Source organism: Mus musculus, chromosome 5 (genome assembly GCF_000001635.26).
Source record: "Mus musculus strain C57BL/6J chromosome 5, GRCm38.p6 C57BL/6J".
Taxonomy (NCBI): Eukaryota; Metazoa; Chordata; class Mammalia; order Rodentia; family Muridae; genus Mus; species Mus musculus.
In genome coordinates this window covers 68,031,597-68,057,678 of record NC_000071.6, presented here as the reverse complement: position 1 = coordinate 68,057,678, position 26,082 = coordinate 68,031,597, and the positions used below count along the sequence as shown (strand labels likewise).

General features: G+C 39.7%; 1 protein-coding gene across 1 annotated transcript in view; it reads right to left on the bottom strand.

Annotated features, from left to right (window-relative positions):
• Positions 1-25,844, bottom strand: part of Grxcr1 (glutaredoxin, cysteine rich 1) — a 134,564-nt gene extending 108,720 nt beyond the window's left edge. Inside the window, exon 1 of the mRNA NM_001018019.2 lies at positions 25,390-25,844. Coding sequence (NP_001018019.2) covers positions 25,390-25,791 — 402 coding nt within the window. The 5' untranslated portion in view covers positions 25,792-25,844. The remainder of the gene's footprint in view (positions 1-25,389) is intronic.
• Positions 25,845-26,082: the final 238 nt, after the last annotated feature.

Here is a 26,082-nt window from a genome sequence, read left to right as displayed (position 1 = left end):
GTGTGTATGTGTGTGTGTGTGTGTGTGCGTATGTGTGTGTATGTGTGTGTGTTTGTGTATGTGTGTGTATGTGTGTGCGTGCTTGTGTGTGTGTATGTGTGTATGTATGTGTGTGTGTGTGTGTATGTGTGTGTGTTTGTGTGTGTGTGTCTTTGTGTGTGTGTGTGTGTGTGTGTGTGTGTGTGTGTGTTAGTGTGTGTGTGTGTGTTAGTGTGTGTTAACCACATCTTCAGTTCCAGCTCACATTATCTCTATTCCATGTCACATTCCAGGCACAACTTCAATGAGCAGATTCATTATAAGAATAAAGTCACTTTGTACAACTAGAAACTCACTCAGAGCTTGTGCTGCCCATCGCTGCTTCCTGCCCTGGTTTTTATCCCCATCTCCCCTGAAGCTGCTGTAACAGAAGCCTACTGGGTGTGTATGTGTGTTTAGCCCACAAGTATGGGAAGATTTAGCCTTTTAAAGCAACCCTGAATAACATTGGAGGGGAAGTCTATAACGCCTCTCCCTTTTCCTTGATGGCATGGACTCTGAGAGGCATTTCAACAGTCCTCAGAATGCCCCAGCAGTCCCAGTTCAGAGCCTAGATATCCATGGCAGTAGTTCATGTAGCCTTACTTTTTCCTTCTATTTCCACACTCCTTCACACCCCCCACCTCTTGCTCCAGGGTTGCTGCCTCAATAAACCACCCAAGTGCAAATCCGTATTTCATACTCTGCCTCTTCGAGAAACTCAGGCATCTACATCAAACTGAGACATTTGATTTCAATGTAAATGCTACACAGAACCAACAGCTCCACTTCTGCTGAGGAGAACTGTGATTAGACGCTACTATCACCTGAGCTCAGGGCAAGACTGGAGGCTGGAAAGGGAAATGAGAGCTTGACTTTATACCCTGCAAGGTAGACAGACAGCTACTAATCAAACTCAGGAGGCAGATGAATTTTTTAATGAGAAAATAACAATGATTACTCTAAAAATTGACTAAGCAGATGGCACTTTCTGATTGCATTTTTTTGGAAAAGGGAAAGTGCTGGCAGTAGCCCTGGGTGGAGAAATTATTCCATATCTACAGTGTGTTAATAGATGGAGAAATTATTCCATATATACAGTGTGTTCATAGATGGATGTGGGGTTTTGGGGGGGTGGGGAACGGGGAATCAAGGAACACTGTTGCTCTTCACCTTTTCCTGTCAACAAGCATTTTAACAGTCCTGCTTCCACAGTTCTGAAAGCTTGCGCAGCTAGGTACACATTAGGGGCTCAAAGATGGTCAGGAGTGAGTTCTTCTATAACATGCAGCCTTTCAAAGCAAGAACTGGACTGCAGAACTCTAATTACTGGCCAGAGGAATGGGATGTAAGCCATGTCTTTGGCCCTGGAAGCAGGTGTGACACATTTGACTGTCCAGAAGGTCATTTAATTGATGACCACTAAACCTAGTTCAAGGGGCCATATAAGATAATAGAAGAGAAAGATGCTCTTCTGTGCAGAACAATCACATGTCACTGCACCCTTTTTTATGAGACAGCCACAATAGGCCTGTCAATCAGTAAAATGAACAGGAAAACAAACCTTATGAAAGCCGTGTATATCAAAGACTTTACAAATGGTGTAAAGGCTTCCTATATGAAGGCTGGCACAATGGTTCCCTAAGCCATTACCCATTCTTACACTTGAGAGTATTTTCTACAGTAAACACGCTGGTCAGGTCCCACTTGAGTCTCTTGGAGATACCACTTGAGTCTCTTGGAGATACTTCATTCTGTCTAGCTATCTTCTACTCTTCACTCTGTGTGTCTCTTTTGAATTTTTCAACAGAAATCACAAGAATTGGGAAGCTGACAATAGTAAATTGCTTCTATCCAAGATCCCTAATTGGCAACACCTTCTGATTTCTGTGGTGTGAGACTGCCAAGCCATGGCCAATTAAAACTGCCGTGGATTTCACAACTGACTTCTGAGTTTCTTAAGGACCAGCTCTCTTCTTTTTCTTTTTCCCAAAGCACATTCGCCATTCTCTGCTTTCCACTGCAGGGCATCAGTTAGAGATCCAGGTATTCTGAGCCTTCATCCTTCTCCCCAGCACCCACCTTTTGTTTCCAGACGATGTAACATTAAATGGACAGCATGAGCATGCAGTGGATACTGGTTCTGTTCTCCATTCTTCCCAACACGATGCTGTTGCATCATCCCCAGCTACTCTCAGCTGCCCCTCTCTCCAGACAGAGCCATGGTTCCAACTGGGGAATTTCCTGCAAACGGTCTGTGGGAAGCATCAGCCATAGCACAAGCCATGGCACTCACACTGGCCCTTTAGCAGCAATGACATCATTGTAATAAAGCCTGGGGAACGAGAAAACCTAAGGTTCTGAATGATTGGATGAATAAATGTGTTCTCCAGAACCTGAGATAAATGTGATATGGATCATACCAAAAAGCCAAGATGTTCTCACTCCTACTGAAGTATGTGAGAGTCTAGTGACAGAGGGTCTGAATGCTGGAGTCATTCCATATAATAAAAAGACCAGTTATCAGGTCTTTAATTTTCACTTCTAATGAAGAAGCTCAATGGATGGTGGGATGTTTGGGGTTTCAGAGCCATGCATACAGTGGAATAGAAAGCTACTGCTCTGGTGTAAGATCCAAAAGGAAGGATTTTAACAGCTTCGACTTGAAGCATAGGGAGCCCTGAACCTTAGTTTGTATATCCCAGTAGCTCTTATGCTGCTAAAATTATCTGTAGTAAGGACAATCACCATTTGGAGTCTCCCTCTAGTCTGTTTCAATAAGAAAGTCATAGCCACAACCCTAGACCTCTGGACCTCTAGGACCATAACATAAGCAAGAGAGCATTCACATTGGAGAAAAAGCTACTGGCATGGCCTGAGCTCTAGGAAATATGAGCATCTACCAAAGTCAGCCACCCGAATTTCCCTTCAGCAGCCATCAAATCTACATGGACACACTCAAAGTCACAAGGTCAGGCAGGCATAGTTGCAATAATCACAAAAAAAAAGAGAGGTTCATCTAAGATCAGATTCTAGGAGGTTCAAGGATTTAAGCCATATAAACAACTTAGGGACATTTCCCTGCCACGTACCACACTGTCCAGCCTTGCAACCAAACAGCTTTAGAGCAGCACCATGAATGTGGATCACCTTGCTGTGTCTGCATGGAGAAGATACCTGGAGGAAAGAGGCATTGTTCTCAGCTTCACATTTATACCTAATCGGCCACCATCACATGGTGATGGGTTGCCAATAGCTACAATAGCATTCCTGAGTCCAGTAACCATAGGAACCACTGCTCTCCATCATTCCCAGTCATCCACCTGAGGAGTTCTGCTTTACAACCCTGTGTTGTTAGAGTAGTGTAACTCCTTGATCCTAGAAAGGAAATGATCTTCCAGATAACAAGGTAGAAGTTCACTAAACTGTAAACTACACTGGGAAATCCTGTCACCTGGGGCAAATCATGACACTAATCCAGCTGGTATAAAGAGGAGGTGCAAGGGGCTATAGAGACACTCAGCACATAAGGACACTTGCTGTTCTTTCTGAGGACCTGAACAACGAACCTCAACACCTACATGTGTAATTCTCATTCTAGGGATTCATGGTCCTCTTCTGCCCTTTGTAAGCACACACACACAAACACACACACATACACACACACACACACACAAATACACACACACACATACATGTCACACACACACACACACACACACACACACACACACAAACAACAACAACAAACCTTTTAAAATAAGTAAAATAAAAAAGGAGTTTCCATAATAACAAAGAAAATTGACCCTGACTGTCACAAAGAGGTAGAACTACTCCACATTAAGGGCAAAAATATATTTGACCCCTAGTTGCCTCACTTGGCACTCAGAGGGATTTAAATAATGAGCAAAGACAGCAACCACTGCCAGGTGAGGGTATAATGCTAAGAACTCAGAAACTGCAGATGTTGAGAAAACAGGCCTCTCAACCTTGTAGGCCTCCAAGTCCAGCAAGAAGTCCTAGCTCAGAATAGGAGATTAGGAAATAAAGTGACTAAAGAGGAAGGACTGAATGCAAATTATCACTTCAAGACAAACAGCACCTTGGGAACTATAATATATCCTACCAACTGTGGCAAGGCTCTACCAGAATGGAACACACTTAGTGCAAGGAAGCAAATGAAACAAGAGGTGAACTGTGGTGACGTCCTCTGACCTGACTGACCTACTTCTAAGCTGCCATGAACATTGACTGCTAAAGCTCACCCACCCAGGAGCTAAGGACAGACTGACAGATGAAACAGCAGCCCGAACCTCTGGGGAGGTTGAATTCGTATCATCCAGAATGCATGAACTGATGCTGGTGCCTGGTCACTCCTTATTAAGCATCCTGGATACACTTGCTGCTTCCTGTACAGCCTCTCTTCTCTCGAGTGTCCCTTACAGCTTGCTTTTCACAAGAATCCTATCTGCATATCTGTATGTTGGGAACTCAAGACAAAGAAGACCTTTGGGATAGAGAGATGGAGGATAAGGCAGGCAGAATTTCAGCTGGCAGGTCAAAGGGAAGACGGGAACCCAGGACGAGTGGCTTTCATTGGCTTTTTCATTATTGGTGTATGTTTTCATCTTAGACTGTGTAAATTAAAGGGTTAAAATTCATCTCACAAATTTGCTGTTTGCAGTAAAGAAATAGTATTATTAAAAGTAACACTAGCTGGGTGTGGTGGCACACGCCTTTAATCCCAGCACTCGGGAGGCAGAGGCAGGCGAATTTCTGAATTCAAGGCCAGCCTGGTCTACAGAGTGAGTTCCAAGACAGCCAGGACTACACAAGAAAAACCCTGTCTCGAAAAAAAAAAAAAAAAAAAAAGAAAGAAAGAAAGAAAGAAAGAAAGAAAGAAAGAAAGAAAGATAAAAGAAAAAGAGAAAAAGAAAAAAAAAAGCCATCAACAGAAAAGCTTCCTCCTGCAGTAGATAGGAACAAATACAGAGACCAACAGCCTGACAAACACAAACACAGAGAAGGAGAGAGACAGAGAGAAAGACAGGGACAGAGATTTAGACACATAACTCTGAATAGGAAGTCTCCATCAAATCCCTCCCCTCAGAGCTTAGGGAACTCCCTGAGGAGTTCAGAGGAGCCAAAGGGGATGGGGGACACCAGGAGAACCAAGTCCTATAAATAACTAAGCGGTGCTCACATGAACTCTCAGAGACTGAAACAGCAATCACAGGGCCTGTACGGGTCTGCACCAGGTCCTCTGCATATAACACACATATATACATTTGTACATATATATACATATGTACATATATATATGTACACACACACACACACACACATACACACACATATATATATATATATATATATATATATATAGAGAGAGAGAGAGAGAGAGAGAGAGAGAGACAGGCTTCCAGTTTAGTATTCTTACGGGATTCCTAACTATGTGAACCAGGGGGTCTCTGACTTTTGTGCCTGAATGAAGAAAGAAATGGAAAAGGAAGCACATAGCTGCTGCGGGGTTTGGTAGAGGAGGTTTATTGGGGATATGAGGAAGAGCATAGCCAGAAATTGACACCTCTGGGAGAGCCCAGAGTGAACATGGCCCTGAGGCAGGCCATGTGAAGAGAGTTGGGAGGGGAGAATCAGTCAGTGAAGAGTAAATGAAAAAGCCAGGTAGCCGAAATAGCTGGGCAATATAGGGAAGGGCTGCTGGGGGAAGGGCAGCCCAGCCCCTGGAAGGGAGAAGTTTAGGTTAGGGGCAGGGTATGTCAGCCATACCCTGTAACAGGTAGGGATTGAGGGATGTTGGGAGAACCTGGCCCCCAGATACACTTTCTTATGTTAAATAGCACCGCAGCCATTTGTCCTGGGGTTGAGCCCTCACAGTCCCTTGGACTATTTTCCTTCTGTTGCCTTGCCCAACTCCAATGTTTTTATTTTATTTATTTATTATTATCCCTTAGAAAACTGTTTTCTAATGAGGGACAGAAAGGATGTGACTCCAGATGTGAGGAGAAGTGGGGAGGAACTGGGAGGAGTAGAGGGAGGGAAAACTCTTTTCCAAAATACATTATATAAGAAAAAAAAATCTAGTTTCAATAAATGAAAAAATAGATACTTTCTAACGCAGGCATTCTATAAAAGGGTTGTTGTTTTTTTCCTTATTCCTAATGTGGTAGTATGCTTTCAAGTAATTCGGAAAAAAAAAAATAGGTTGTTTGTGACTAGCAGAAGCAGACAAGCCTGACGAGTTTATTCAAGGCCTCTGTGAGAATGAATCTGCCTGGCTCTGCATGCAGAGAGCTTTCAAGCATTGTTCTCAGATGTGAACTGACTTCCAGCCCAGTGCCTGCAAAGGCTTCTGAGACAAGTGGGGACAATAAGGAGCTGTGGGAAGGATGGACACAGAGGTTGGGGGTCTTACTTTGTTTTTGATTTACATCAGGAAGAGATAAAGCCCTGGGCATTGTGCTGTCGAAGCTGCTTGCTCCAGCATGCAGTAATATAATCACTACAATTATAATATTAGAAGACGCAAACCTGTCCGTTAAAAAGCTCTGGGCCTGGAGATGGAGAGAGAAAAATGATTAGATGATAGATACCAACACATGGATGGCAAAAAAAAAAAAAAAAAAAAAAAAAAGCAACGAAATGATTCCTAATGAAATTCCTATATACTCATCAGTGCTTAACCCAATCCTCAGCAGAGAGGCTACATACACACAGCTACTGCTGGGAGTAGATGCAGAGACCCAGAGTCAAGCACTAAGCTGGACCAAGGGAATTTCACAAAAATAGTGGGAAGAAGGACTGATTGTAGGACTCAGAGAGGTCAAGGACACCACAAGAACACAGCCCAAAGAATCAACTAATCAGGGCTCCCTTGGTTCAGTTGGTTCAGTTGGTTCACAGAACCTGAACCAACAATCAAGGAGGGAGCCTATATGGGTCTGACCTATGTCCCTTACATACATTATAGCTGTGTAGCTTGGTGTTCCTGTGGGGATCCCTACAGTGGAAGGAAGGGCTTATCTCTAGCTCTTTTGCCTTCAGTTAGGACCCTTTTTCTCCTACTGTGTTGCCTTATCCAGCTTTAATATGAAGGTTTGTATCTAGTCTTATTCTAATGTGATATCTCCCTGGGAGGCCTGCACTTCATTTTTGAAGGGAAACAAGAGGAATGGATCTGGGGGCAAGGAGGTATGGGAAGGGACTGAGAAGAATGGAGGGGAAATTGTGGTTGGCATGTAATGTATGGAAGAAGAATGAGAGACAGAGGACGAGGGAGGGAAGAGAGAGAAAGAGAGAGAAGAGGGAGGAGAGGGGAGGAGGAGGAGGAGGAGGAAGAGAAGGAAGAGGAGGAGAAGGAGGAGGAGCAGGAGGAGGAGGAGGAGGAGGAGAATACTGAGGATGTTTCTAGACTTTTCTTTTCCTAATAAAACAGTAACTCCTGGACAGAATATTGTTATTTGCCCCTCTACCTTTCTATTTCTTATCTTGTGTGGGCTTTCAAACCCCTAAGGCAGTGCCTTATTTGTTCTGTAGTACATACATACACTAAGGATCACAAAGTATAATATAATAAAAAGGACCACTAAGGAAAAACTTCTGGTCAAAAGAATCGAATCTCTGCCCTGGTGAAGACCTAACATTCCATCTGGGCTGGTTCAGTTGCTTTGAGTAAGAGACCAGCCCTGGAAGGGAAGCTCACGTTAGTCAAGCTAAAGAGATGGGTGGGATCATTAGTCCTTAAGAACTATAAGTCTTCTTCCCCAAATCCCCGCATCTATTGTAGCAGCTTGTGGACCACAGCTATGTAAGATCAACAGTATCCGCTTTCACAAAGTATTTGGGAAAGTATAACTTCCAATTTCTCTCTTCCTCTTCTAGCCAGCTTTTCCTGACACTTAGGGCTTTCCCCTAACTGTCTGGTCTTCCTTCCTCTTTCTCGAAAACCTCTCTCCCCATCCTCTGTGTGGCCGTTTGTCAAGTTTCTAACCTCCATGACAGTTTAAAGGGCATGTGTTTGGTTTTTGTCTTTTTGTCTTTGTTTTTGATCTTCCTCTCTTCCATTCTCCTCTGCCAGGAAGCAGCTTAAGTGCACAGCTTGCCTTCCCTGGTTTGTTTTGTTTGTTTGTTTGTTTTTGTTTTTGTTTTTGTTTTAAGCACTAATGAGACTGTCCTTGAGCTTCCATTTGAGCTCACTCTTAAATTGTTTTATAAATGAGAGAGAGAACCCCAAGAGAGCACGCTGATCTCCCCTGCCCCACTATAATGCAAATGCAACCTCAGAAAAAAGCCCAGCTCTTTATCACATATTAACCCACCAAATAGCCTTAGCAACAGCTACTTCCAAACTTCCTCCGTAAAATGTCGTATCCTGTATGTTTTAAGCCCTGTCGAATAGTGTCCTCTGTGGTTTGGAGCTAAAACCATTTCCAAGAGGAAAAAATAATTCTGGGTTGGTGTACAAAAACATGAGAAATCAAGCCAGAAGAGAGTGCCTTTGACTCTATCCAGAACATGCAGGCTAGGCCTGGGGTGACAGGTGTGACAAGGAAAGCAGAGACACAAGGCGTGTGGGCGGCTGGCTACACTGGCAGACACTTGGCCAGGTAGACAGGAGAGGGAATGCCATGCCATCCACAGCAATGGCAGGGGCCAGAGCCAAGGCAGGATGTGAGAAAGAGGAAGTGGCCTCAGGAAAACCGGTTCTTGTGGCAGAAGCTGAGCCAAGTTTAGAGATAGCTGCTGAGACTCCCAGAGACGATGCCTTCTGGCAAGAAATGGGTCAGTGGCCTGCTGCTTCCCATGCAGACCCAGGTCTAAAAGACACTGTCTGGGGCCAACCAAGTATTACTAAGATTTACACAGTTGGGTCAGTATGTCCTACCTCTGTCCCCTAAAAGCTCCTGTGTTCATATTATGTTTTACAATACCAACGTGTGATATTTTTCATAAGAATGAACCAACATTCTCTCAGAATAGGAATTCGGTGTTATTAATCTTTGAACCTTCATTGTTTAGTGGAGTTCTTCCCCCCCATAATATTAACATTATTTTTAAAACAGGAAAATTTATTAGTAATATACATTTAGAGAAACAGTTTAATTTTTTCATAACAAAATATAATTTCATAATTTCTCTCTTCCTTTCATTCCCTCTATATCTCCCTCCTCTCTTTCAAATTCATGGCCTTTTAAAAAATTTTTGGTATATACATACATACTTATATGTACATGTGCATATATGTACATATATTCCTAAATACACCTAGCTTACTCTGAATATTACTTGTATGTGGCTGATCATTTGGTACTGGATAAATGGTTGCTGTGTTCTTCCCTAGGGAAGCAGTATATCTCCTTCTCTCTGCATTTTAGGAGTACCTTAAGTATAATTTAAAGAGAAATTATATAACTATTAACAGTATTCACAGGGCACTTATAATTAGCTGAACATTGGGCAAAAAGCTTGTTTTAAAGTAGGATATTAATATCATAGGAAACAGTCACTACAACTCTCTTCTCTTTACAAATAAATAAGTAGATAAATAAGTAAATAAATAGGCTTCATTTGAAACCAGGCCATGTTCCTCCAGGGCACACAGCCATTACTTACCAAAGGAGAAAAAGTGAACACATTAATCATTTTAGATACTACTAGAGAGTAATCTGTTTCTTCTATTCTTTTTCTCACAAGGAAAAAAAATGGGCCTTTGTTCCCCAAACCCATGGGTCTTCCCTTGCTTCTGAGTAACTGTCACAAGTGTGTTTTCCCAGCCTGGGCAGGGAGGCAATGAAGTTGAAGAGTCCTAAGAGTTAGAACAATTCAAAGGTGGATGCCCTGAGAGAGGGGCAGTGGGGGAGCTTCCGGGGTGCTTACAACACAAGGATTGCATCACAGGGTTAAGGACAGTGGTGGGGACACCAGGGCCCCTGAGCCAGGACCATTTTTTAGATCTCCTAGACCCCTGTTGTGTTGTTATCACTGAGTAGAGAAAGTACCCGAAAGACCAGGAGCAGACATTCTAGTCCTCTCTGAAAAATAGATAAAATCTGATAGAGAAAAGTCAAGTCAAATAAGGTTTTTGTACATTAGTTAATAACCAATGACTAACAACAGAAAGGGAAAATGAGAGTAAAGGACTCATTTAATCAGTGTCAGCAACTAATCCGTTTATCCAGCCCCTGTGTCTAATTCACTTCTCCTTTGCTTCCATCATCAAACCCATTCTTTGGGGGTTGTTAATTCCATGCCCAGAAATCCTTTCTACAATAAAAAAAAAAAAGATCATCTTTGAGAAGATCAACTTATAACTTAGGCAGGAAATACTGACTTCTCATGATAATTAAGTAGAAACCTAGGAGACAAAAAAAGGGATAGATAGATAATATGATATAAATAGATATAGATTTCATAACTATAGAACAGCCTTGAAGGCTGGGTTTAACATCTCCCCTCAAAGCTCATGAAGAAGAGGAGTCAGAAAGATGCAAGAGCCAGAGGAGATGGGTAGTTCCAGTAAAACAGTGTCTTTCTGACACTGCATGGCTGACTCACAGAGACTATGGCAGCAGGCACAGGTTCAAGCCTGATAGTATCCCAGCACTTAGAGAAATAGACACAAGGTCCCATCCCTAACAAGATGCTATCTCTAAGAGTCAACCACACACAAATGAAAACTTAGTTGAGTCTCAGTGGGTATACAAGCCACACTTAATGACAGACCTCATGCTCAGTAGTAAACAACAACACAAAATAGTAGTTTTAGTGTTTTTGTTGTTTGTTTTATTGGTTTTGGTTGGTTGGTTGGTTGGTTGGTTAGTTGGCTGGCTGTTGTTTTGTTTTGTCTCATAATGCTTTGTTTGGGATTTTTTCCCCCTTACAAGTCTTTTGCTTATATGTTATGGTTTCTGATTTTATGTTTTTATTAGTTTTGCTTGTATGAATGTGTATATCTCTGTATGGATATTTTCTTTTGCTTTCTCTTAATTGTTTCTTATTTTTAATATTTTGTCTTTTTTCTAAAGAGAGAGAGAACAGGAAAGTGTGGAGTTGGATGGATGAGGAGGTGGTAAGGATCTGAGAGAAAATGAAGGAAAGAAAACTATGATCAGAATATACTGTATGAAAACTTTTTCAATAAAAATAGAAAATGTGGGTTAATTAAGATAATCTATAAAACCCTTTCTCAAATTTCCATTTTTTTTTTCAGTATAGTTAGTGAGGATGTGGAATCCCTACAGAAGGTTGGTTTATAAGAGGTAGCCTCATTATAAATGCTGACTGTTTCTTTTCATTGAAAAGACGTACAGTGGAGAAAGGAAACCCCACCTCCAGTGGAAAGACAGGGCATCAAATGGAGGGATGGGGTTGCCACTCCCACTGTCAAAAACTCTGACCCAGAATTGCTCCTGCCTAAAAGAACTGCAGGGACAAAAATGGAGAAGAACCTGAGAGAAAGGAGGTCCAGTGACAGGCACAAATTTGGATCCAGTTCAAGGGGAGGCCCCAAGGCCTGACACTATTACTGATGCTATGGTGTGCTTACAGACAAGAGCCCAGCATGGCTGCCCTCCAAGAGGCCCAACAAGCAGCTGAAAGAGTCAGATGCAGATATTTACACCCAACGAATGGACAGAAACTGGTGACACCTGTGGTTGAATTAAGGCAAAGCTGAAAGAAGCTGAGGAGGAGGGTAACCTTTTAGGAAGAGCAGCAATCTCAACTAATCTGGACCCCCAAGATTGTTCTGACACTGAGCCACCAACCAGCTGATATGAGGTGCCTAACAAATACAGCAGGAAGTAGAGGAATAGGAGGATGAAGAAGAAGAGAAGGAGGAGGAGGAAGAGACCCTTAAAGAGAACAAATAGAAACAGATCCAAGACAGTTCAAACATTAAGAAGAGCTGGAGTGTAATTGGTTTGTGTTCCATGTGATACCTCCTCGGCATACAGAGCTTCCCTGCTCCTGTGACTCAGTCAGTCTGTGATTCAGATCTCTTGGGTTGGCATTTCACGCCAGTGCCTGCAGCAGCGTTCTGAAGTAGACCTTAAACAATGGATGCTCTACAGCGTTGCTGCCTTTATGACAGGACTCTACTCCTGTTTCCACCAGACATTGCCTTGTACAGATTCTCTGAGATGTCTCTTCTCACTGAGGCAGAGCACATTGACTACCTGTGCCAAGCCAGGACTGTGGAGCGCTGCACCAGACTGTAGAGGTGAGCTGGATGGAGAGTCTACAGAAGTTTCTTAAAAATCACTCTGCACTCCAAAAGCATTGGGATGCAGCCGGAAAGTATTGGGAGAGATGGCTGGTAAGACGGATGAGATGATTCCACTTTTCCATTATAATGATGAACATCTACCTCTGTGTTCACGCTAATGGCTTCAGGAACCTATTCCTTTGGTAATACCCTTGCTTTGCTTTCTCAATGTTTGGTTTTTTTAATCATTTATATGAACAGGCCGTAAATTTTCAATATTGCCTTCATTTTCTTTTATTTTGAATGTTTGTATTTTAATCATAAATCATGCCTTTCAGTTATTCCTTTATCATCTTAGCACTCTGTAGACATTTAGAGGAAACTAAACCATACCATTCTTTGAGGGCTTTATCACTTACGAGTATTTTTTTTTTCAGGTTGTGCTGTCCATAAAGCTCTCAGGAATGAGCCAAGTTCAGCAAGCCCCTTGATGCTTCATGACTTAGAGTAAGTTTCATCTTAGTTCTCAACAATATGGCCCTAATTTCCATCTAAGACATCATGAGAATAGCCATAACCCTCCCTGATTCTACTGCTGGCCTGATCAAAACCACTTAACTAATCTCTGGCAAGTTCCAGACTTTCCAAAACCTTTTGTAGTCTTCTACGCCTTCACCAAAACTGCCCTTAAGAGCTTTGAATTGTCATTCCAAAGTGTGTTTCCAAACAGTTCTAGCCCTCATCTCTTACCCAGCTACAAAGTTCTTTCACATTTTCAGATATACGTATCTGAAAATATATAAAACAGCTGACTTTCTCAGGACCAATTTTTTTTTCTCTTATTCCACCCCCTGACACTACTTTCAACTATTTAAACTGTGTAATTTATGAAAGAAAGAAGTTTTGCTTGGGCTCATGTTTCTGGGAAGTTCAAGACTGTGTAGCCCTATCTTTTAAGACCACATGGTACGTCATAACCTGGGGGGAAGCTGGAAGGAAAGACAACACATGAACAAAAGAGGCGAGCAAAGCAAATGCCTGTGATAGTTAACGAATTTCTATGATAGAAAAAATCATTCATTTATGAGGACTCTATCCATGACTCAAACAACTCCTATAATAGCGCCCATCTCCCAACATAAGAAGTGCATTTCCAACACGTAACATTTAGCAGTATATAGTCAAGTATTAGCAGTGAACATAAGCCTGCAGGAACTAGTGACTCTTAATAAAATTTCTGCCAAGGCAAGAGTAGTGCACAGAGTCCATCTTAAAGAGCTTGATAAGGGTGCCATGGGATCCCTGGTCCGTGTGGACTTTGTCAAAGCTGCTGTTCATCCTCAGTCTCTCTCTTCCTCCCATGATTTTCTCTTCCCTCTCTAATAGCATTAATTTAATTGTATGGATGTCTAATAATAGTTGCTAAGAAACATTAGAGTCTTTATTGCCAATGTTTACCTTTAAACTGTTTCTTTTTACTCTCAAGACATTTGCTGTTTCACTCTGATAATTTTTCCTAATCAAAATTATCAATATGGAACAACAAATGCCTAAAACATAATAAACACTGAGAGAAAACTAGCAAATGTGTAGAATGGAAACATAGGTGATTTATTCTATTTAAATTTTTAATCTCATGAATCCGATCACCAAGAAAAGACATACAAATTAGTCAGAAGCCAACATCACATCAACGGATTGTGACCATGAAAAACATTAGGCTTAAAGTACAGTGATATAGATAATAGATGGGCTTCACACTACCCCAATTTGATCAGTTACAGTAGAGTTGACCGGCATAGGATGCTAACATTTAAGGTCTTTTCCTGCAAAAGCTCTGAGAAATCATATGTCAAGATATGCCCTTGACATTGCATAATTAGTCATATTAGTCATTAGGCACCGGTTGCTTAGGAAATAAGGGTCCAACTGTTGAAATCAAGCACATAGACAGATACATATGTAACTTACCATTTGTAAAACGCTGAGGAGGATACTCGATATTCTTCTGCTGTTCAAAAACCCCAAACTGAATGAAGTAAAACATGTAGGTACTGCCCGCTCATGAGTCTGAAGATTACTGGGAACCTGGCTGAACAAGACTGAGCTCTACAGGCATGGCTTTAAACTATCAGTTGTATCTAGATCTTTGTCTCATGCTTCTGAGACAACCAAATTTTCCAAAACATGTCCTTCTCAAGATAGTGGAAGCAATGTAGAAAATATGAGTGTAACCATTTGTGTTTGCTTTGATCCCCTGAGTATGCCATATTTGTTACTATCTGATCAGCCAACATCTATCTCCAAAGTTTAGAATTACATTCTGCTCTTGAGTAGCTATGACACATATATGGCAATATAGCCCCTCTATGTAGAACAAAAAAACAAACAAAAAACACAATGAGATAAAAAGTTAGTCTATTCCACAACCTTGATCTCCTCTGCATCAGAAAGAGTAGACAGAGTAGTCTTCACAACCTGTAAGTATGTTCTTTTTCATGACAAAAAGATTTTGTATACACTGCAGATCCATATAAGTGGCTGTAGTAACTCCTGGTTGCTACCATAAAATAAAATAAAATAAAATAAATCAAAATAAATTAAAATAAATTAAAATAAAAAATAAAATAAACCAGAGCCTAAGAGGACAAATGTTTTATTCAAGGTTTTTGTCAGCATCACCTGTGTTTGTTGCTTCCTGACCCCTGCTTAAGAGAAGATCACAGGAAGAAGCAGGTGGAAGAGTGAAATGGCTTCACTCTTGATAGCAGAGCAAGGAAGAGAAAGACAAGGATAGACAGGACAAAACTTATACATAAATTTAAGCTCCTATTGACCTATCTCTCTAGGTATTTCATTTCTTTCTAATAGCACTAACAGTGTCAGCAGCCACACCTCCCATGGCCCCAACTTATACATTTCTTTTTTTTTTTTTTTTTTTGCCCAACTCTAAGTATCTAAAGTCTTACTACTTTGCTCTTCTGTCTTCATTCTCACTGTAAATCAGGCTTTGTGCAACCAACCATAACCACAAAATTACCTAAATGCATTGACATCTTTACCACCAGATTAAGTAGTCCATGACTTTAAATGTTGCTAGGTACAAAGTCTCTTAGGCTTGGCCTAAATGAACAGTGTTTCTTTACAATGTAGCATGAGTTTTCTAGTCCAATTCCCAACAGTCTTCATTCCCATCTGAAACTTCAAGAGCACACTCTTTCCTATCTGTATTCCTATCAGCACTTTGGCCTTCTGAGATCACCGCAGTCTTCCATTAAGCTGTACCCACAACATTCTTGGACTACTCTAGTCTACATTATCAAACCTTTCCAAGCTCTTTCTGAAAAGCAACTCCAATACTCTGAAAAACATCACTGAGTATAGTTACAGCAATTACTCCACTAATCATTATTAGTTTATCTGTAAATAAGCTGTGACAAATAAACCTCAGAAAGACAATTTAAGAAGAAAGGGTTTAATTTGCCTCACATTTTTGAAGGTTTCAGTCCATGGTCCATTGTCTTTGCTGCTCTTCAGCCAGTGATAAGACAAAGCTTCATGTCAGAGATAATGCAGTAGCGCAAAGAAGCTCATTTCATAATGATTAGAAATAGAAGAAAAGAACATAGAAGTGCCAGGAAAAAAAAAAGCTGAAGAGTACTCCTAGTGACCAACTTCTATAAGGTCCCAGATCCTATTGTGTCTGCTACCTCCAGTTTCCACCACCAGCTGGAAACCAAGTCTTTAACACATGTGTTTTGGGAAGTCACATAATAATAGTAGGTAGACTTTGCCTATTTGAGTGAGCCCAGAATAATCACAAGAAAGTCAGAGAAGATGTACTAATGGAAGCAGAAGTGAGGTATACAGGACTAAGAGCAAAGAAATGTGTGCACCTTCTGGAAGCTGTAAAATAAAAGAAATATACTCTCTAGATCTTCAGAGGGATTGCTATGCCAAAACCTTGATTTAATCCTGTAACACACAGGCTTTTGATCACTGTAACTATAAAGTAATACCTCTGCATTGTTTTAAGTCACAAAGCTAGCAGTGATTCATTTCTGCACCAATAGAAGACGAGCATATTGAGGTGAATAGTAAGCATTATTCATGCCTTGTTAAACATAGATGCTATAAACCTCAATTCTTATATAATCAGCTTGTTTGACCTGAAAGCCAAAGTTATAGCTCTCTATCCAGGATGAAGTTCTAAGTCTTGGATCAGTGCAAACATACATGTTTATTTGGAACAGGTTGAAAGGAATTCAGGAAAAATCTTTATTACAGGGGAGGCAATGAATTCTTCCCGATGCCATGCAAGCAACGGTACTAATATCTGTCAAAGGAAGGTACTCGTGAGATTCCCATGAGGGCACGTGAACTCCATAGTACCAGAAATACGCAAATAAGGATGGAGGTTCAGTTTCATAGCTTAGTACTGGGACTCTCCAACCTCTTTTAGCTTTAACCCATGAAGTCACTTCTCTCAATCTCTAGAGCCATCAACTTCCCTTGGGATTGCAGCCCATCTGGCTCTCCTCATCATTACTCCTAAGACAACCCCACAAGTTCCCCACAAGTCTGGTGCTCAGACTCTCTAGCTGCCCCTTCTCTTTTCCCAAAAACTGTATGGGGCAAATCAAGACACTGGCTTTCACTATTCTATTCCACTGCAGACTAACCAAGCTTCTACAGGCTTTCCACAAAGAAAAGTTATAGACCAAGAATTTTATAAAACAGAGGAAAAGAAAAGATCAACTTAACTTTTTCACAATTCCAACTTATTGCTTAGAAATTGACATTGAATATTGCTATTGTTTATTAAATTTGTGAAGTGACAAGAAAAATTATAACGTTATAAGGTATAATTTGTCAAAAATTAGGCGAAATAATGATTATTGAGAAAATAAACTTGAGAAAGGAGACTTGAAATCATTAGTGTATTTGTGCACATGAATGAACTCTTAATTAAAATTTTATGCATATTTTATTTAGTTCATAATTTGTAAATATCCTCTAGTCAATAATGACTCAGGCATTGGCATATTTATATAAGTGTATAATTTTATAGAATAAATGTTTTAAAATTATTGTTGTTATTATTATTATACAACTTTCAAAATAATCAGAAACTCCTTCAGCATGGGCAAGCCACCAAAAAAAAAGGCTGGTTTGCTCAGCTGTTACAATGCTTGCTTAAAGTCTAGAATCATATGTCCAATCTTCCAGTTCACTGATTCTTCCTTCAGCCTTATCGAGTCTTCTGTTGAAAACTGTTGTGGAATTTGCCAGTTCACTTATTGTATTTTTTACCTCTAGAATTTTTATTTTGAAATGATTAACTTTTATTTCTCTGTCAAACATCTCATGTTGTTCATGAATTATTTCCCGGATTTCACTTAGTTTTCTGTCCGTATTTTCTTGTAATTCTCTGAACTTCTTTAAAAGGACCATTCTGAATTGCTTGTCTGTCAATTCATAGATCACCCGTTCATCTTCATCAGTTTCTGGAGTTTTCTTGGTTTCTTTTGATGGTGCTGTGTTTCTCTGGTTTTTCATCGTCCAAGTGTCTTTATGCTGATGTCTGCTCATTTGATGAGACGACGGCCTCTTCGAACCTTTGTTGGCATTCTTTGGTGACACTAGATCTTTTCTAATTCTAGCCTGGGATTCTGGATGGGCCGGCTGGTGGCAACCCAGACATTGAAATATTCCAATCAGAGGAGAAAAAGAAAAAAGAATGAAAAAGAATGAGGAAAGCTTAAATGGTTTATAGTATAGCATCTAAAGAGCAAAGGTACAAGCTGTTAGCATTCAAGGAGGAGGAGGGATAGGAATAGAAGGCTTACTTATAGAAGCGATAGCATGAGACTTTCCAAACCTGCAGAAAGATATAAATATCAGGGTACAAAAAAGGAAAAGGACATCAGTCACATTTAATTGAAATAAAAGCACCAGAAGCCACATTCCAATCAAGCTATCAATGTCCAGACTCCAAGAGATGGTTCAGAAAGCATGACCATAAAGAAAGTGCCATCCAAAGAACTGCCTATGAATCAAATGTCTCAGCAGGAACATCACATGGCATGAGGAGCGAGATTACACACTCAAGCTACTGAAGGGGAGATGGAGCCTTGCCAACCAAAACCACTGCAATCTGAAAGTATGTCATTCAGATATAAAGGAGGAACAAAGACTTTCACCGACACACAACTGAGAGCTCATTGCTAAGCTTATCTTGTAAGGAAATGCTAGGGCCAGTGGTAAATGTTAACACTAAATCAAACTTAGAATTCTCTAATGGACCCTAATATGAAATTCAAAAAGCAAATTTATTAAGGAAAAGGAGGGTCACACAAGCATGAGGATGTATGTTTAACCCCAGCACTCATAGAGAAGCCAGTCATGGTGGCTTCTACTTTCAATCCCCCACCTTGATAGGCAAAGGCAGGTGGATGTCTGGAGCTCACTGGCCAGCCAGCACAGGCAAATGAGTGAAGCACTGGTTCCATTGAGAGATTCTGTCTCAAAAAACCAAGATGGACAGTACATGAGGGAATACCTAAGGTTGAACTCTGGCCCCCACATGCCATACATGAGCACTTGCAAACACATGTATGTGTATGTGTGTGCATGTATACATATACCCGCAAAAGAAAAAATAGTTATAACTACAATGATTCATTAAGGAATATACAATATGAAGTGTTATAAATCAAATATACATAACATCAAAACCTCAATGTGGGAAAAGCAGTAGAGTAAAAACATGGAATATTTTTATGACCATGGTTAAGTTGCTTTTAGATTAAAATGTTTGTTGTAACTACATGTTTTTGTAAGCATCATAGTAGCCACAAGGCAAAAACCTATAATGATATATGAAAAACTGAAGATCAATGGGTAAAAATGCACTACTCAAGGGAAAATCATGTAGCCACAAAGAAATGTCAGAAGCAAGCATAAACCAATTCAGAATAGTGCACAAAATGACAATGGTATTTCCTTGTCTGCCAATAATTAACTTGAATATAAATGGGTTAAATTCTTCATTTGAAAAGCACACAGTAGTTGCCTGGATTGGAAAACAAAAACTAAGACTCAATCATTTGGAGTGTGAATGAAACTTACTTTACCTGTAAAAAAATACGTCAGCTCAAAGTTAAAGGATGGAGGAAAATATTCCATACAAATGGAGACTAATAGACAGCAAGGGGAGCTGTATTTTCAATCAGATAAAGTAGACTTTACCACCAAAAACTGTGAAGAAATACCATCAAGATAATTGCATAATAACACAGAGGTCAGTTTAACAAGACAACCATTGTAAATGTTTATATGCCCAAAACCTGAGACCTGGAAGTATGAAGCAAATGCTAATAGATATGAAGGAAGAGTTGGGCCACATTAAATGATGAGAGGGACTCCATGATTTTTATCTTCTGTGGTAGACAAAGTGCAGATTGTACATACACAAAATTATCAAGAAAACATACTTAAACTGTACTCTAGACAAAATGGACCTTATAGATATTCCCAGAACATCCTATTTAATAGCTATAGAATGCACACCCTCAACTCCATGTACATAAAGCACACATACCCCAAGCAAAGAGTTATCCATACATCTGTGTTCATTACAGCACTAGTCACATCAGTTAAACCACGTAAGCAATTTAAGTCACCATTAGTGAATACATGAATATAAGAATATAGCATACTGATAATAGAATACTATTCTACTATTTAAACAAATGAAAAATTTCAACATTGATGGCCCTTCAGGTTAGCTGAAACTAAGCTAAATGCACTTATAAATAACATATGATCACATATGTAGACGATAGAATGCTGACCTTCCAGAGAGTAGAATAATAAGTAGTTAGCATACACTTGAGTGACTATCAAGTATTGACAAATGTGGAGCTGTTGGCCAACAAATGCATGATTACAGCTAAATAGAAAGGAAGAATATATTTAAATAGCAAGAATATGCATTAGAAATAGAATAGGCAATAGAAACAGAAATTCTATAAGTAATTTCATATAGCAAGGAAAGGCAGAAGGAAGGAGAGAGAAATAAGGACCAATGCTCATGTATTTTACATTTTGATGATAAAAACACTGTTAAATAGTTTGTAAATAATGAATGCACAGCTTAGTAAACTCACTAAAAGGATCTGATGGTACACTATAAATGGGTGGATTATATTATATATTATTTATATCTCAATAAATGTCTCGTGTAACCAAAACCAAGGTTATACAAGTTAAAATGTCATGCCAGTAAAGAAGAGTCTCACAAAGTGAGGGAAGTGGGCAATATTGATGGAGCTAATTTCAACAATATTCACAGAAACTGGATAAGCAAGTGCTAATTATCTGAAGACTTGTACGATCAGAATTAAAAGTCATTGTTACATAAATTAACCTATAGTCTTTAGTCTATAAGGTAGAGCTCAACTAGAAGGAAAAAGAGAAAAACAAAAAAGGAAGAAAAAGATGAAGTGGAATGATGATCTATTAACAATAAACCAAAAGGAGAAAAAGATAAACATTCAGGAAGTTGAAAATGAACTATTTAAGAAAATATTATGTCAATAAAAAAAAAAAAACAGAGATGGAAAGTAAAGCCAGATTCATAGATAAATTCTTTCAGAGCCTGCTTTGGATCATCCTCCACAATGCAACACTGACAATTAAGGACAAGCCCTCTGCTTCATTGTAAGTATGCAATGGCTGTCTTTACATTAGTAAAAAGAACCTGTAGCTGAGAGAAGAATGGAGCAAGCCAGCAGCACTCCTGCATGCAAACTCCAGCCCTAGCCTATATAGGAAATCTCCAAGTTCCAAGATGTAACATAGAGAAACAACCATCAGCTGAGTTCACTTAACTCACATTTTCCAGAAAGTAGGTGTGCATGGAAATAATTCTTAAAAATTATTTTCAAGAGGGACATGATGATTATTCTCCTAAATTTCTGCAACATTTTGAGTACAAGAAAGGATAATTAAGATGCTCACTGAGGCTTGGCCCAGTGTCTGTTATCAAGAGTAAAAGAAGAAACAGCTGGGCAGTGGTGGCGCACACCTTTAATCTCAACACTTGGGAGGCAAAGGTTAGATCTGCCTAGATCTAGGAGTTTGTGGCCAGTCTGGTCTACACAGTGAGTTCCAGGACAGCCAGGGCTACACAGAAAAATCCTGTCTTGGGGGGTTGGGGGGTGAGGGAAAAGAAGAGTTGAACATGGGACTCTAAGGTCTATCAGTCTACAATTTTTTAAGTTATATATCATCAGCGCCAGCTCATTCTGGAAGTCTTGTTTTGTCTGGTTTGGGGGCAATAAGTCAAGAGTTTTCTTAGTGTAATTGCCTAAAATATTTGGGATCATTATCTGGTATCCTAGGGTTCTTGCCTAATACTTGGTAACTAAGAAGGCAGTATATCCACACAAATTGTCTGTAATAATTTTTCTGGACAAATGACATTTTAAATTCTACGAATTAATTTTTCTCACATAAAAAATGAATTTCAAAATAACTCATGTGCTAAGGTTTGTACTACCTTGTAAGATTCCTGTGAAGAGTGTCTGTGTATCAATATACATAGGTAATTTCAGTAATGCCTGGTGTTGAGGAGTTATTTAATCATTGTGAAATATTATTACTGTTGCTTTGAGAACATACTATAAATAGGCCATCATGACCACAGAGTCGTCCAGAGTGCTCCAGGGAATAGCACATTCCCAGACATATGTACATCCATGAACCAGAGATAGATAAAAGTGTTTTCAGAAACTTCTGACTATCATGCATTCTGACTTAGTGGATACATCTGAAAATCCGGCTTGCCCACTTTCTTGAGGCAAAAACCTTGAAATCTCATGCAATTTAATCAATTAAAAACAATGTCTGATAATTTTTAATATACTGCTAAAACTGAATAAGTTCTATCTTTTTCTACAGACTTTCCATACATGAAAACCAAAGATTATAAAATTTATAAGCTCGCAATGAAATGATAGAATGTTTATATTTGGTATTATACTTTTAAAAGAGGAAAAAATGTAAGAATACATGTATTATTAGCTTTGAACCAGATTTGATTTATCTCAGTAAAAACATGCATTATCAAACAGTAATGAATTGCATGCATTGTAACAATAAGCTACTATGAAAGAGTAAGGATGCATTTTTAAATTATCATAGGGGACTTAATAATTTTCTTGCTTCTTTCATAAGACGTGTATGTAAAAGTAAGAATACAAGAAAGCTCTGTGCATGATGCAAATTGCTATGCCAACATATCACTTTTGTGTCTTAAAACTTTAAAATGCTTCTAGGTAGAGCTACAATAACAAGATATTAATTTATACATGCACACAGAATCTGTGTATTCAAGATCCTTCTTTAGTCATTTTTCTTTAATAATCTTAAATTTGGATAAGTGTAAAATTAAAATCATGGAAACTAAAATGGTATATTCTGCTAGAATATGCTAACATAGCTTGAGGATAAGGTCAAGGAATGATAACCGTCTAAAATATAGACCCATAACAATATATTGGCAAGCCTAAATAATCTTAATCATCTGTATCACAGAGCCCCATGTAGACAATTTAAAATTACAGTTAAGAACAAAGACTATCTCAATTTAATCCAGAACACTGGGCCTTAAGAGTTGTGTGTCAGTCGGCACTTCTATGATTTATTTTCTGGTTGATATGGCTAGCTTTGGTGTGGGGAAGACAAGGAAGAAGTAGTGAGGTTTTGTAAAATTTTTCCAATAATTAGGAGTAAAATCACAATACTAGACAGAAAAATATCCTTAGAATAGGCTTGCCAGTGCTCAAGAGGAGCACACACCATAGACTGCACTGGTAACACCCGTGGGCCTATCCTACATCAACCAAATGATGAGTTTAGCCATGACTAGGAAACATGGCTCAACTTCAGCTCCCAGATGATCTTCCCAGTAACCTAACCTGATCAAAATCTCACCCTTATGCACGCCTCCTTCATTTTTTCCATTAAATATTGAGAGCATAAGCAATGGGAAGGAATCTTATTTTACCCTAAGGACCCAGATAAATTTACATTTTACAGTCACTGAATTGTTTTCAAACTTTGACGAATGTGAGAATAAGCAAAAGAGCTTCCAACAGAAGTAAACTCTAAGCTTTAGGTTGAGAGTTTCTAACCAATACATGTTTCCAGGCTAAACTAAATTGTAGGTTTTCAGATTTCTAGGTTAGTCTCCGTGAGCCTTATCTTCTTGATATCTATGGGGGGGGGAGGATAAATAAAAAGTCAGTCCTGGATTTGAAAATCTATAATCTAGAACAACTGAAGATACTTGAATGATTCATCTGAACACCACTCCTCATTCATAAGTCCCCCTGGTCACCAAGTGGGCACCGTCTCTTTGCTTCCTGTAGCTACTTTCCATCACCTGGATTGATATTGTGTATCCTCCATGATCTGGTATTCTGAGGTACAAATTAAGTAACAAATAGAATAGAAACTAGTTTAGACATCCACTTTAGAGGCCAGCATCTAAGTAAGTACTACCAAAAGGTTAAAAAAAGGGGGGGGGGGTAAAATATCATCTAATCAACTTGTACAGCTGAAATTTTAGGAAATTATGCCAATGTTTTATGACACAGGACTAATCACCCAAGGAAATAATAGAGAGGGATCCAAGAGTCTCACATGTCCATTGGGTGGTTTTGTCTTTATTTAGCACTTCTTAGGTTTCAAATAGAGTGCTGTAAGATTTTATAACCTAAAACAGGAAGAAATGTCTGTTTCTTCAAGCATAGTTCCTTGTTCACCAGGCAGGCTGTATATCGAAACCTTAACCACATGTCTAAGAAACTGGCCACTCACTTTTTCCTCCCTGAAATATCACTTCATGTTACTGAGCTATGGTGACATGAAGGAAGTTTGCTGCTTACTCTGCAGAAGTTATGGAAAAATACAGACCCAGGAAGTCACACCTGGTAGTGATAATGGGTGTGATGGAATGTTTAGCCGCCATTGTTAACCTCTGTGCTTCTTCAGTACTGTGAAGAAGTACATGTGGGAACCTGTTCATCTCCATCATCGCAGGACAAGATATAGGATACCTTTCGTGATGTGCACATTCTTTATCAAGTAGCAAGGAATCAAATCTGTTCGCTCTACACACTACTCCATAAGTCTTCTGCTCCTATTACACAGAAGCACTGTTCTTACAGTGAAATGAATGGGACCCCTTGGTGTATGGCAACTGGCAGCCTTGGTGCAAAGCCAAAACTCCTTTAACCTGTGTTCCCTGGAGAGACCAAAGAACATTCATTTTATGACAATGATGATAGTGATGAAACTAAAGATAATGCCAAATTCTGCTATTGCAAATGCTGGTTACTTTCAAGTTTGGGGTAGATGAGATTATCAGAAAAGTTTTTCCTGGATTTATGCTCATAGAATTGTTCACTCAGCTATGCACAGAGAAGTAAGAAAGTAGATAATTAAGATAATCTAGTTGTAAAGTTTGATCCTGAAGTTTTCTTTGCCTCTCAATTGTGCATTTGTAACATTATTAGGGTGAAGACGGAGGGAGGAAACTGGAGTTTCTCTTGTAGGCTTTGGAGTTTATGTTATTTGTTCATAAGCGACAGTTCTTTGAGAGGTTGGTAAACAAATGCAAATAAAAGCACTAAAATTAAATAACAGCTTTATGAACAAACCATCAATCCATGTAGCAATTCGAGTACTAAGAAGCCGAGCTAACCACTGGAAATGCCTACATTTAGAACCTATTGTCAACACCTTGGTAGATCAGAAACAAATGAACATCTAGGTCTTGTAGAAATGCTTTAAACACTACAATCTGCTGTCTTCTTTCTTATGATCCTATGCTAGTCATCACCCATCAGAGGAGACCACTTTCATGTCAGAAATTTGGTTATGCAAAGGCAATCTAGTTTGCAAAGGACACTGAGCCTATTTTTAGTGGGTAGCTGTTCATGCAGTGTCTTAGATGGAGAGTGTCTCCTGAAGTTTGGAGGAAGGAGACGTTGACTCCATCCTGGAGAACTGAAAGGGGTGGAGATGGTGGGTGAGGAGAAGAGCGCAGAACAGGAAAGTGTATAATGACTTACCTGCAACACTTTGGTCAAATTGTTAAACAGAGCCTGGCCAGCACTCACTTTGTACTTGACGCCTCTGACTGTACCATTTTTGCTTAAAATGTTGACTCTTCTTGTGCCAAAAGCCTTCTCGCTGGCTGTCCTGGCTAATACCAGCAGGTTATCCTGATCTTTCTCCTGTTCATTATCCTCTGATCCAATGTGGCCGTTTTGCTGTCCCTCAGAGTCACTTAGCCCATCTATGGCACAAATACTAGCACATTCAGAATCCAGAGAGCCTGGTGCTTGTCCATCTTCATAGACCTCTTTCAGAACTCTCCCACTGTGAGATGAGGCAATTCGAAACCGGACTTTCCGTGGCCTGTCACTTTCTGGCTTTGTCTCCCTTCTTAGCATGGTCACCTCCACCCACATGAACCAGTTTACACCATTATGGATCTGCTGTCAGTTCATCCCCCTTGCCACAGCAACGGCAGAGCTGAATTCCAGAGATGGTAGCCCTCCTGTGACAGCGAAAGAAAAGAAGATGCCTAAGGATGTGCAGTGTGCCTTGGCTATCAATAATTAATACACATGTGTGCTATGGTTACCATTAAACTAAAACCTGAAAAATGACCCCAGTCTTTAAATATTAAACGTCCATGGTGGACTCTGACAGAACAAGTGCAAGAAAGTGGCCTGAGATGAGACAGAAAGTAGGTACGT